General features: G+C 38.4%; 1 protein-coding gene across 3 annotated transcripts in view; it reads right to left on the bottom strand.

Moving 5' to 3' along the window:
• LOC111868269 (trichohyalin) overlaps positions 1 to 14,682 on the bottom strand; it is a 137,376-nt gene that overhangs the window by 112,894 nt on the left and 9,800 nt on the right. For all 3 annotated transcript variants that reach the window (XM_033752980.1, XM_033752981.1, XM_033752982.1), the window contains 2 exons: positions 7,166 to 7,286; positions 6,027 to 6,134 (listed from right to left, as the gene is read on the bottom strand). In XM_033752980.1, coding sequence (XP_033608871.1) covers positions 6,027 to 6,134; positions 7,166 to 7,263 — 206 coding nt within the window. In that variant the 5' untranslated portion in view covers positions 7,264 to 7,286. The remainder of the gene's footprint in view (positions 1 to 6,026; positions 6,135 to 7,165; positions 7,287 to 14,682) is intronic.

Genomic DNA, 14,682 nt, shown 5'->3' with positions numbered 1-14,682 from the left:
GTTTAACTACCTCCTCTAATAAAGTTCCCTGAACTTCTTCAAACTTACAGCTTTCATCACTTTTCCTTTTTTTCATTTTCCACAATTTCATCATTCATCTTAACATTATCCCAGTCTAAAGTTAGGACTGCCAGCTCTTCTTTATTTAGTTTCATATCAATGAAAGAAACTAACTGTTTAGCTACATACTCCTTACCTTCTGTGTTCAGGTGCATGCCATGGCTTGTATGAAATTTTCTATCATAATTAATCACTATGTAATGCACACTGTCTTAACACTTTCAAATGCTTACCCAACCTTCTATTTTAACTATCAATTTCCTTATTCACACAATACTGATCCACCAAATCTCGTCTTTTTGGTAAATTGAAAACTATTACAGTCATATTTAAATTACTTTGGACAAATTTACTAACTCGCTTAATACATTTTTGGATTTAATTTCTACATATTTCTTTTACACCTCCCCAAATAATTAAAAAATTATGCTTCATTAGGTTCTTAATTTCATTCACATTAGAACTAAGGATCACTTCCATATCAGTCCCTGATTTCACTATCAGTATTATTATCTTCCACTGCAGAAGGTAAGTGCACGACATTAAAAAAAATAAAATCATACAGAACGTCGGGCGAACATACTCACTTAAGATGATGTGAGCAACTATTCAAGCATAAGTTTCCTCAATGTGCGCATGTTAATCTGGAAACCAGTTGCCTAGTAATGGGCATACACGTCGCAATACGAACAAGTACTATATATTAAAAAATAAAAATGCTATAAACATTGCTTAATGATCCACCATAAGACAGTTTCTTGTTTTCTTTTACCTTAACATTACTCTTAAAAAAGTAAGTGGAGATAGAATTGTTTTATCAGCATAGTAGGAAATGTTCACAATTTCATCTCCAGTTATAGTGCCAAGTCATAAGAAACATGAGTAACAATGCGAATGAATTACAAGTGCATACAGTTTATTTAATAATACTTCAGTGGTGTCCGCTTACGGCAATCCCATTTAAAATGGTTTCCTGCCTAAATAGTTTAAATCATTGGGACCCCAGTCATTCCATAAGAAGAATTTTTTTATATCCCGCCTAAAACAATTCCCACACACAAAGATTTCTCGTCTAAGATGGACAATTTTAAAGTCGTGCTGAACAATTTGTCCGTTTTATATTTTGTCATATTATATTATAAAACAATGAGAAACAAAGCAGATATTCCAATAAATCAAGCACGTCGCAGCACTTAGCAGCATTCTGCACTCCAAGTTTGGCAGAAATTTAGTGGAATTATGAGTGACTTTCTGACATTCTCCATCCTTCATGCTGTTTTGTACGTAAGGTGGAACAGTTGTATTGATTATCATGAAGTTGCGTGAGAGAAAAGCAACTTGTAATACGTAGCTGTATGCATGACTACACGAAGAAACATAAAATTGAAAGTGTTGTCAAATTCTAAGAAAATGGAGATTGTTAAGAATGTGAATCCTCAACAACATGTGATGCGCACTAATTTTGTGGAACGGTTTAGCGTACCAGTGTCGATGCTAAATAATATTATGCCGAAAAGAAAGACTTCAGCAATTTTTATCTTCTCAGCCATTCAGAAAAAGTATAAAATTTTTAAACATTACAATATTGAATCATTGATGCTGCAGTGGTTTTGGCAGAAATTAGCATTAAATATACCAATTCAAGGTTCAATGCTGAGAGAGCAATTTGAAGTAGTAGTGTTAAGCTTAATATTAAATTCATACCTTCGAATGGATATCTGATTAATATGATAAACAAGCAGGACTTAGCTACAGCATCATGAATGGTCAATATAAAAGTACAAAAGTATAATTGAAGAAGAGGCAGCAAACACAGCGTAAATCGACAATCAATAGATCAAGGGATTATCAAGTCTTTGAAACAAAAATAATATAGATGCCTTATCTGCAAGTTCCTGTACAGAATAGCGACCACCAAAGAATGCTACAAAATAACTTTGATGCCACATCCACGTATAAAATAACATGGATTGCCATAAGTCATGAAAAGATTTTGTATTGAAATTGAAAAATCATATTCTTGTGACACATCAGAACCTTACAATGAAGAAACTTATGACTCAGAAGTAAGTCCACTCATCTGTAAAGATGTTCAGGAGGGGATGAATATGATATTTAGCTTTAAAAATATGTAGAGGCTAATAGTAATCTTCTTTTTTGTGCAATTCAGGAAATTAACGACCTCTGCTTGGAAGACAGGAATGCAATAGCTTATTGTGGGGGGGGGGCAGCAACATGTAAGCCAATTTTAAGGATAGTGAAGCAATGCAGTCTTTGGAGACATACTACCTCCTCCTTACTCTTCCCTAGCTGCATTCCTGACATTCGAGATTCAGTCATGAGCAACCCCCAGGAACTAGAGAATGTTGCTTCAGATTCGTTTGAGAGACGAGAAAGAATTAATAATATTCCAAGAAAGACTATGTCACTTTACCCATGACAGCAGGAACGTATAGTGTATATTTGAATGCCTCTGTATTTAGTATATATTTCACCATTCAGTCAGTATAAAAATATATAATATTTATTCCACTAGTTTTCTACAAGGGATATAATAAATGTTGTAAACTGGGACCTACATTTTTAGATTTTCCTGCTTAAGCATTTCACATTCTTGGTCTCTTAGAAAACTTCATAAAAGTGGTCTATTGTATTAACACACAGATATAGATAACTACCGTCTGTCATCCTGATTTATTCTATAAAAATATTAAATTCATATTGGCTTTCATGCATGATACATACAGCGGAGTCATTAACTTTATGGACCGCTTCGCCTCATTATGTTCAGCAGCAGTCAGACATACGATTAGTAATGATAATGGAGTTAGAGTAGTAAACTTTGCCACATCAAAAAATCTTACTGTCAAAAGTACAATGTTCCCACATCGTAACATCCACAAATTTACTTGGACATCTCTTTATGGGAAGATACACAATCAAATAGACCCTATTTTGATAGATAGGAGACAGCACTCAAGTATACTCAATGTCCGATCATTCAGGGCAGCAGATTGTGATACTGACCACTACCTGGTGGTGGCAAAGGTTAGGGAAAGCCTGGCGGTTAGCAAACAAACGACACACACAGTTCAAATGGTGAGGTTCAATCTCAAGAAATTAAATGAGATAGAGGATAAAGAGCAGTATCATGTTGAATTCCCAAATAGTTTCGCGGCCTTGGAAAACTTGGACACTGAGGAGGATGTTAATAAAACTTGGGAAACTATTAGAGAGAATATAAACATGTCTGCCAAAGAGAGTCTAGGTTATTATGAACCGAAGAAGCATAAGCCATGGTTCGATGAAGGATGCTCAAAATTATTAGATAAAAGAAAATAGGCCAAATAGCAGTGGCTACAGGATCCAAGTGAGTTAAATGGGGATAATCTGAACAATATAAGATGTGAAACCAGCAGGCATTTCAGGAACAAAACAAGGAATATCTGAAAGACAAAATTGATGAGCTTGCAATGAACAGGAAGAACAAGAACATTAGAGACCTGTATAGAGGAATAAATGACTTTAAAAGGGGTTACCAGACTAGCAGTAACTTAGTGAAGGATGAGAATGGTGATCTGCTTGCAGATTCCCACAATGTTTTGAATAGGTGGAGGAACTACTTCTCTCAGTTATTGAATGTACATAGGGTCAGTGATGTTAGGCAGACAGAAATCCATACAGCTGAGCCGTTAATACCTGTTCCTAGCCCTTTTGAGGTTGAAAGTGCTATCGCAAAATTGAATCGGTATAAATTGCCAGGTAGTGATCAAATTCAGGCAGAACTTATTCAAGCAGGAGGCGAAATATTGCATTCTAAAATCCACAATCTAATTACTTCTATTTGGGATAAGAAAAAAATTGCCTGATCAGTGGAAGGAGTCTATTATTGTACCAGTTCACAAGAAGGGTGATAAAGCTGACTGTAGTAATTATCGGGGGATATAACTGCTATCAATTTCATATAAAATTTTGTCCAATATTCTTCTTTCAAGGTTAAGTCCATATGTAAATGAAATTATTGTGGATCATCAGTGTGGGTTTCGACATAACAGATCAACTACAGATCATATCTTTTGCATTCCTTAGATATTGGAGAAGAAATGGGAGTACGATGAGACAGTACATCAGCTATTCATAGACTTCAAGAAAGCCTATGATTCAGGTAGGAGGGAAGTATTGTACAATATTCTGATAGAGTTTGGGATACCCAAGAAACAAGTTAGCNGGTGATAAAGCTGACTGTAGTAATTATCGGGGGATATAACTGCTATCAATTTCATATAAAATTTTGTCCAATATTCTTCTTTCAAGGTTAAGTCCATATGTAAATGAAATTATTGTGGATCATCAGTGTGGGTTTCGACATAACAGATCAACTACAGATCATATCTTTTGCATTCCTTAGATATTGGAGAAGAAATGGGAGTACGATGAGACAGTACATCAGCTATTCATAGACTTCAAGAAAGCCTATGATTCAGGTAGGAGGGAAGTATTGTACAATATTCTGATAGAGTTTGGGATACCCAAGAAACAAGTTAGCTTGATTAAAATGTGTTTAAATGAAACGTATAGTAAAGTCCGTGTAGGTAAATATGTGTCTAATAAATTTCCTATCCAGAATGGTCTAAAACAAGGAGATGCTTTATTGCCACTCCTTTTCAACTTTGCCTTAGAATATGCAATTAGGAAGGGCCAGGGAAACCAGGTGGGACTGAAACTAAACGGGACACATCAGCTGTTGGTCTATGCCGATGATGTGAATCTACTGGGTGATAATGTAGATGCCATAAAGAAAAACACGCAAGCTTTAATTGACGCAAGTAAAGAGGTTGGTCTAGAAGTAAACACAGAGAAAACTAAGTGTATGTTACTGTCTCGTCACCAAAATGCAGGGCAAAATCATGACATAAAGGTAGGAAACAAATGTTTTGAAAATGTGGGACAGTTCAGATATTTGGGAACAACGATAACAGATCGAAACCTGATTCAGGAGGAAATTAAGAGGCGATTGAACTTGGGTAATGCTTGCGACCATTCAGTCCAGAACCTTTTGTCTTCTCATCTGCTGTCCAAAAACATAAAAATTAGTATATACAAAACTATAATTTTGCCTGTGGTTCTGTTTGGGTGTGAAACATAGACTGAGGGTGTTTGAGAACAGGGTGTTGAGGAGAATATTTGGACCAAAGAGAGATTAAGTCACAGGAGGTTGGAGAAAACTGCATAATAAGAAGCGTCATAACTTGTACTCTTCTCCAAGTGTAATTAGATTAATCAAGTCAAGGAGGATTGGATAGGCAGGGCATGTAGCAGGAATGGGAAAATGAAGAATGTATATAGGATATTGGTGGGAAATCCAGCAGGAAAGCCAGCAGGAAAGAGACCGCTAGGAAGACCAAGACGTAGCTATGTGGACAATATTAAAACGGATCTTAGAGAGATAGGATGGGATGGTATGGATTGGATTGATGTGTCTCAGGATAGGGACTAGTGGAGGGCTCTTGCGAACAAGGTAATGAACTTTCGGGTTCCATAAAATGCTGAGAAATTCTTGAGTAGCTGCAGATTTGGCATCTGCTTAAGAAAAGCTCAGCTGCATAATTAAGTAACTACGTATATTATCTCGCCTCATAATGGATGGCGCTTTTTTACTTAATAAATCTGTGTTAGCGTCTAATTGGCCTTGTTTTGTCTGTTCTTTGTCTTTGTACATGTTCTTTTTTCATATTTGCTCCAGCTTATTTCAGTCTTGATCTTTCGTCTGCTAAGTAAGCATATAAATATGCAAATGATTCTATTATTATTTTTTTATTATTGCTAATATTAGTAGTGGTAGTAGTGGTGGGAGTAATAATAGAAGGCTTTAAGGGTGAAGAATTCATTATTAGTTTTATGATCAGTAAGTCACCTATATTGGGACTAATATATCGGCGTAGAGTTACGTATTCACGTAAACTTACCGCGATGAGGTTGAGCTCCTCCAACTTGACAGACTAGGGGAAGATACTGTGGTCTCGTCCCTCTTCAGAGCGTCTTTTTCTTTACGAGATCCATGTTCTTTGTAGTCTCTGTGGAACATAAAGGAGATACTTCTAAGTTTGAAACAGCTAATATAGGTCTGTAAGAGCATTCGGTAGTTGTATAGTGTCCCTGTCCACTGTCTGTTATACTATGTTCGAAGTTCGGTTGCCGAAATATGCGTTATCCATCAAGTAACTACAGGCCAATGTCCTCAACTTCTTTTATTTGGTTGCCATAAAAATGTGAGACCCGCATCTTGCATTATAATCTCTGGTCAGTCTCTGTATCAGTTGCAGTGTACTATCGATTGCTGTATATATTAAAGGTTGGTGTGGAAACGTACGAAAAAAAGAAAAGCTCAAGCTCAATAGAAAAATCAAACAAAACTACTCGTTTGTTATGTAGTCAGATTTCTTATATACGGTCATTTCTCGAGCTCAGCCCGACATTCGGAAATCTCGTTTCTACTTCTTCTTTTTCTAAGTCCTGCAGTTAAAGTAAGTAAAAAGTAAAGATATCCCTGTAAAACAGGCCGCGAAATCCCAGTTTTGTGAGATGCTGAGGTTCCCACAGTTTCCCTAGACAATCGGCTCAAAGATGGCGGTAAGGTTGTCAGCCTTACACGCTGGCCGCGCTTTACTCCCCAGGAAAATTATTTAATTAAGTCCTGCAGTTTCTAGATTTAAACAAAACAAGCCGTATAAGTTGTACAGAGCTACCATATTCGAAAAGTGAACGACAGCCTCTGTGGACTAGTGGTCAGAGTTCCTGGCTACAGATCGAGAGGTCCGGGTTCGATTCCCGGCACTACAAGATTTTTTCTGAGAAGTAGTGGGTCTGGAACGTGGTCCACTCAGCCTCCTGAGGATAACTGAGGAGCTATTTCTAGGAAATAGAGGCTCCGGTCTAGAAAACCGAAATTAACGGCCGTGGGGTGTTGTTCGCTCGCGAACTAAAACCACAGAATTTGGTTTTTGTATGTACTCACAAGGCATAGGTTAATCAATGAATCTATCACTAACTCACTCAATCAGCCATCCCTTCCATGCGAGAATTGTTTGTTTCTGCACTCACATACCTGAAACACCGCTTGCACCTCGTGGGCCAACGGACCTGTGGGTGGAAGCCGAGGGGACATAAAGGATCTCCCTTCGCTGTAGGAATTATATGATACATTGCGTTGTGAAGTCACACGTCGTCTAGAATAGACAACAGAAGACATATAAACTTACTGCCGAGAGAAAATACAAATGTAATAGTGACAACAATAATATTATCATAACATCTGACAAAACATGCTGATCTAGGCAAAACGCTCTAAATTTGTGTTTGGAAGGTGTTCGGTTCGAAACTCGGCTGGAATACCGGCTTTCCTGATTGAAAATATTCGCACAGTTTTCTTTATTCCCTCCGGGCAAATAGGGTTTGTATCTCCACTGGGTCACTACTACTACTTGAAATATTTTCCATTTCGTCATTATGTCATCATATTGCAACACGTATTAGTGAGTAATAACGTGGGGTCTGAATTGGATGGACGGGTTTATTTACTCCTTACACACACCGCCCGTAATTATACATAATTATAACGCTGTTGCTGTTTACACACTTTCCAGTCCACAGTCGCACACATACACTAGGACTCTCAGTTTTCACTAGTCGTCTCCTAGCAGTGGATCTCAACACAAAAATTAGCACTTCAAATCACTATGAAGTCTATCTCGTCTTCAGTCTCGAACCTCGGAACTAAAAATTCGTCTGGACTCACTCCTCCAACTCACGACTGAATCGTTACTGTCTTGAACGAATTCTATCACTCTTAATTTTATAACCGTGGAACGGACATGCACATACAGTAAACACATATCGCGTGATTGCTATGCAGCCAGTTTATTGGCGCGTCGGTTGGGTCTACAGAAAATATAGCTTCATCTATTGTTACATGTTAGACCGTGTTTACAGAGCTGTTGCCTGGCAACGCGTTGATCAAATCCGTTACAATATTATCCAGTGCTATACAGTCACGATACAGAAAGGGTAGTTAAAATCCCATGGAAGGGGAAACAAGATGTCTGGCATATTCCCTCCCCACCGAAGAAATCTTCTAATAACTGAGGATAAATATGTGGTACTGGTAGCAGCAGTGGTACAACTACTAATACTACTAGCAGTAGCAGTAGTAGTAATGAGTAGGTACTAGTATTAGTGTCACTTGTGGGAATAGGGGCAGCAGCATTAGCAGTAGTGACAGCACTGCTAGATGGAGGGGGAACTGCACCCAGCTATAATTTGAATGGCTATAAATGTATTCATTGAATTTTCGCTATTTTAAGACATCTGTCCAAGAAGGAAATATAAGTGATGTCATATATAATCAACAGGTCAACATTAATTGTTAATTGTTATTAGTTAAAAACAAGTACTTTTACCCATTCGACGGTGGCCTGCATCACGTATACTAAGCGTCTCGACACATTAGTTGTATGACAATTTCGAGATTTTTAACAATGACTCACACTATGGAGAGACTGCAGCAAATCTCTTTTCACTATCTATACACAGCATATTCGTTACCATTTCCCAATCGTCCTGCTTCGTTATATAAATTTATTTCACACAGTTTTATGTTATTATCAAACGACAAACAGTAGATATTTTAGACATGTATAATCGGAATTTCTAGTAGACTACTTTATATAACGGCCCTATATGAATTACATATCCTAGACTGGGAACGTTACTATGAATGGTGAAATGGTAAGGATGTGAAAGGAAGTAGTAGTTGCCAATTTTTCTCGAGGACTAATGAACACCAAGACAGGATTTAGCAAATATAGCTGGCCTCAGAACAGTGGCGTGCCGTGCATGGAAGCAAGGGAAGCATTGCTTCCATAGTTAAGAAACGAAGAGTAAAGAAGTCATATATAAAAATTCAATTTTAATAATAAAGACGTGAATATTGTCATTTAACGCGTGTTCCTGCTCAAGGCTACATGCCGCCTCCTCCTCCCTTCCCGTGCTTGGTGGGACGGACCAAGTTTCCTTTCGTTAATCTCCGTACGAATTCATTCTAGCCGAAGTGGGCAACGGAACCAAATCTCGGTTTGCTGGCTAGATCAGCGAAGGAATGTGTTTTTCTCGATGGTTATGTGTGATTTCAGTCTTGTTGGGTGATATAGGTAATGTTATATTTTAGCATCTTGTTGCACTATGTATACATTATATGTATACATTATATGTATACAGTGGCCGTCTTGTAGTGCACTCAATTTCACCTGTCACTTCACAACATGTTTCGGCAACACAGTGCCATCATCAGGTGTCCCAATTACGTCAATCTATTGCATTGCTTGCCCTCATATGTTTTCACAACACCATTTAAAAAGTATTTAAAAAGTCCGTATTTGTCAACTACGATAAATTTACACTCACTAAAACTTGTTAAGATAATTCATCTTATTTGTCTTAATTAAAACTTGCATGTGGTTCGTTCACTACGGGGTCGTTTTTCTTATTTTCTGCGTAAACCGCGTCTTGTGATGTGTGTTCCCTTCTTAGCTGCGAGCTAAGAAACGACATGAGAACTCTCAGACTCACATTATTTCAACAGTGCAACTTGTTATGTTCGGGAAATCTCGAATTGACTGTCAACTTGACAATCAAAAGCGTCTAACGATACTACATCGTAATGAAAATTTGAATGAAAATAGAGAAATAATGAAACGCTTGATTGATATCATCTGCCATTTAGGAAAGAGGCAACTTGCCCTCCGTGGTCATGACGAAAGCGTGGATTCTATCGACCGAGGTAACTATGTAGAATTAGTTCACTTGTTGAGGAAATCTGATCATAAACTCAATGTTCACCTTGAGAACAGTACAGTATCGAACAGAATACAAAACGACCTCATTGACTCAATAAGTGACGTAAATTTTGGTGAGTTGATTGCTATCAGTTCGATTGTTAGATACCTCTGTTTCTCTTACCAAAAATAGTTTGGCACGCTACTGCCTCAGAACGGAGAATCATCCATGGTACTTCGCGAATACAAGGACGGAGAGCTAATTACTGTACCACGACGTGTGCAGTTTGCAGTGATCAAACTTGTGCACATCTGTCACCGGGCCTCGAAATGTGGAATGACAGTGACAAATCTCCTCGGGCCGACCCGACACTTCAGTTGCAGAGTAAGGAACTTCTTCTTACGAGGAGCTGTGAATACAGTCATCACCAGTCTGTACGTTTCACGGCGCGGTACTTGGGGACAGGAATACAGTCAAATTTGCCTTGTATTACATTTAGGGAGAACAAATCGAATGTCAATTTTACGATTAGTTTGAGGCTAGAAGATGTCAAGTGGACATGTGCTAAAGTGGCACAAGTTTATGCTGATTATATTGTGGAGTTTCGCCTTCTTACTAAGAGGTATGAAGCCAGACTGCTCTAGTGCTTTGAGTTTAAAAAGAAGGACCAGAAAATCTAACATACACGAGCTCCTGGAGCTCTCTATATTGAGCCACCACCTAGCAGCTACTGAACAGCACTAATACAAATATTTATATTAAAAATTCTGTTCGCATGTGATTCCAACGTATTGGGCCATTCCGGCCAGAAATTTCACTAGGCTTTTTTTATGCATGTTGGATGCTGGAAAGCCACGCTCCTACTCATGTCCTGCAATTATTTTCAATTCCTTATCTCCCATTTAATCTTATTGAAAAGTAATATAATAAAAGACTAACATATTTAAATGGAATAATGTGGACATGCCTAAACAACATATGTAGCATCAAGCGATAAAATGCATTTAGACTTGCAAATTAAGTCATGAATAAATTAAAAAGCATAAAAATAAAAACGTTTAAATCTTCGTATTATTAGACCAAAAAAGACTAAAGTTCAAGGTAAACTAAAAATTAGAATTGCTGAGTAAGAACAACAAATACTGTCTTAAATCGTCAATTCAGGATTTTGGCAACAGCTGCAATGGTTAATTTATCTCATTAGCGAATACTAGTTTTGTCCACTGTGCTTACGGAGGTCCTGCTCTTTATAGCAGGAACTGATGTTGACAGATTTGGAATGACTGGAAACTTGGTTACTGAAATAGGAGTACAGAAGATCACAGAGAGTTCAAATAAAACTGTGAAGAGAGTAGCTCAGTTCAGAATGCCTGGCAAAGTACAAGCCAAGAAAAAACTAAAAAGTTTGATGAATTAGGAGAAGAAAGAGAGAATTGAAAAGCACATTCATGACATGTGGAGTAACGTAGAATTTTCAAACTGGCAAGCAGACACGAACGCCTCTAAGAACTTTGGGACTCTGAGAAGGAAATGAAGAGATCATCTGGGAATATAACAGCACGGGAAGAAAATGAAAAATATGTCCAAACACTCGTAAAATCGGGCATTCAGGATCAGTGCTTCTGAATAAGGTACATCTTGCATAGCTGTTGTGAAACTGAGCAACATACATATTTTACTATAACCTTATGGAGCAAAATATAAATTCGGGCTCGAAGAGACACTGAGTCGAAACGGTGTATGCCGTGCTCAGCATGGAAAGTTTTAAATAACTGTCTGTAATCTGAATACTATCCTGGTTACAGCTGCATATCCAGCCAATTGCTGGCAACGGTTCAGGCATCATGAACTGAAGGTAGGGAAATGGAAGCTCGCGTACTGCACGTTGTTTGTGACAAGAATAGTCACTTCCTTGGGTCAGCTACAGTCCAGTGAGCTAGGAGAAAGTGTGGGTCTTCATTTAGCACTTACAGATCTATTCATACAGTGGACAAGACATTGTAAATGACATTTTTACGCCTTCTTCAGGCAATTTTGAAGACGTTGCACCTTGTAGATTTCGTATATTCTGAAGTTTGTGCCCGCAGTTTCCTTCATTAAGTTTATATCGCTCTAACAAATGCATTCACCCAGAGCTCAGAAGGAGGAAATCCTCATATTTTCTGCTGTGAGAACCTCAGAGAACAATAAATTGCTTCTTCTGAAACGAGCTTCAGTACACAGTGTTGTATTTAGACAGCGGCTGAGTGCGCAATAAGACAGAGTATTAAAATCAATGTCAAGTGATAGATTTCTGGAGTCCGAAAGATCAGACCCTGCAATTTTCAACGCCAACAGTAGACTACATACAGTAGGGGAACCTTGCAACTTTCTAAAGGACTCTCACTTTTATGCCAATTTGTTCGAGCTTCCGTGGGTTTTTTCTTTAGCCTACCACACTCACCTGTGTGCTTAATTTTACGCATCAGTTCATTAAGTTGCATGTGGAGTAGAGGTAAACTCGAGAACCGGCTCTACCAGTGAACTACCTCCCAAACGGAAAAAAGTGACAAATAGTGATAAACAGTGCAAATCAACCAAGAACATGAACCTCAAACCAACAAGTGGGATAGTAATGTAAACAGTTCACAACTACAGTGATGCACACCGCAGAAATCACACCAGAATACAGCAATAGGATTACCTATCAACAAAATCGTAACCCACCCAACTTACGTTGGCCAACCATAACCCCGCAAACATACCCTTTTTGCCCAACTGTGATACCACCACAAACCCAAGCGATACAGAGGCAACTACCCCACAGTTACTACACAAAACCAGTATAACAACAAATGCAACCACCTGATATAAATTACATAAACAACGAAGACAGAAGTCAACACGTACAAAATATTACCTCATCAAGCGAAGAAGAAGAAGAAGAAGAAGAAAATAACAATAACAAATGGCAAGTGATCCGAAACACAAAGAGAAAAATCCTCCAATCAACCAAAAATCATCACAAATGACACAGAAATCAACAACCGATGCGACCCACTATCTCAACAACTAGGAACCTCAAACAATGAAATCACCATAACGCCAACATTCGTTCATGGGATACAAAATTTCTCCGAAATAATAAAACGAATCCAGAAAATAGCCGAACAAGAGCAAAACTTCATCAAACGTATAGCAAAAACATTGTCAAAATAAACAGCGAAACTCCAGAAAACTACAAAAATGATCAGAGATTTCAACGAACAAAAAGTATACCACCACACTTACCAACTGAAAGAAGAACGAGCATATAGAATAGTAATAAAGTACTTTCATATCTTCATCACTCAACAAATATAAGAGACATAAAAAAAGAACTAGCTGAACTAGGACACAGAGTCAGAAAAAGAATCAACGTATATCATAAAGCTACTAAAGAGCCATTGAACCTATTCTTTGTAGACCTAGAACCAGCCCTAAACAACAAAAAGATCTATGAAATAACAGGACTCCAAAACAGAATAGTAAAAATAGAACCCCCCCCCCCACTCAAACAAAACAAACATAATCAAATGTACGAAATGTCAACAGTACGACCATACAAAAACAGACTGCAAGAAGACAAAGGAAACACAAGCCAGATGCACATTATCCGAAGGATATCACCCCGCAATCTACAGAGGATGTGAACGCTTTCGTAAGCTAACCAATGTTACCAGCAGAAGTTTTTCCCAAAGACCCTATACTCCAGCAATTTACACAAATGAATCCTACACGATTCACGAGCTGTTTAAAGCTCGCTCGATTCCTTACTGGACCACAAGTGTCTTCTCTTCCACTGTGACTGACTTGGTTCTGATTTACGAGTCAGTCATTTCTTCAGCCCCCGCTGTCCGCTGGTTAGCACTGCACAGTTGAACATTCATCTTTTGAATTCTCTTACGACTACCTTAAGACTGAACTCTCCTGAACTGAGCTAACTTCCAGGAGATACGGATATATGTCACCGTATCTTATAGTTCTTTTTTATTGTTTTTCTGTGTTTATTCTTTGCAAAGGGAACGTGCTCTCCGAAACGTTGCTCAGCAATGAATTATTCAGTGGCTATTCGTTGCAGCGGGAACATGTTTACCGAACCGTTGGCTAGCAGTGGTCATATTTGTCACAATAGTAATGACCGAACAATGACAAATCTGTGTTAACAGTCCTCAATAATCACCAGGTTTCTAGATATACATCGATCTTAATTGGAACCAGTTATAGCTGTGTTCGTATTCTGGCAGAGTCGAGGAAAGTAACGGAAGCATGAATCACGTTAGGCGGGCAACAGCATGGCTGATCACATTCGTCCATCGTAATGCGTAATACAGAAGTGTACACAAAAGCACCAGTGAAGGATACGGAACTCCCAGGACCTGGTTCCGCGTAAATTTTCGCCTACAGATCCACTAGGTTTTCGCTTCCCCCTCTTTCCTTCGCCTCAAAAACCGACTTGACTTAGTAACGCCTTTCCTTTACGATCTGTACAGGGTCTATTTATATCTTCCGTACCGTCCAGTCAATCCGAGTGTCTGAAATGCGGCACTAAACAAAGAAATAACTAATAAGAAATGTACACAGCAGATTAGCACAGCGGTAACGGGTATTCGTGACTTGCTTCTTTCTAATGTCGGTTACAATGATTTGAAGTGCACCGTCTCATACCCGGACGGTAACCAGACGGGGTTTCGGGAGAGGAGGAGGAGTTAATTTACCTGTTGTGGTGGAATTACATGCTCACTAACCGCTCGGGGCAGGTTATTACTAACA

Source organism: Cryptotermes secundus, unplaced genomic scaffold (genome assembly GCF_002891405.2).
Source record: "Cryptotermes secundus unplaced genomic scaffold, Csec_1.0 scaffold721, whole genome shotgun sequence".
Lineage (NCBI taxonomy): Eukaryota > Metazoa > Arthropoda > Insecta > Blattodea > Kalotermitidae > Cryptotermes > Cryptotermes secundus.
This window is presented reverse-complemented; position numbering and strand designations above follow the sequence as displayed.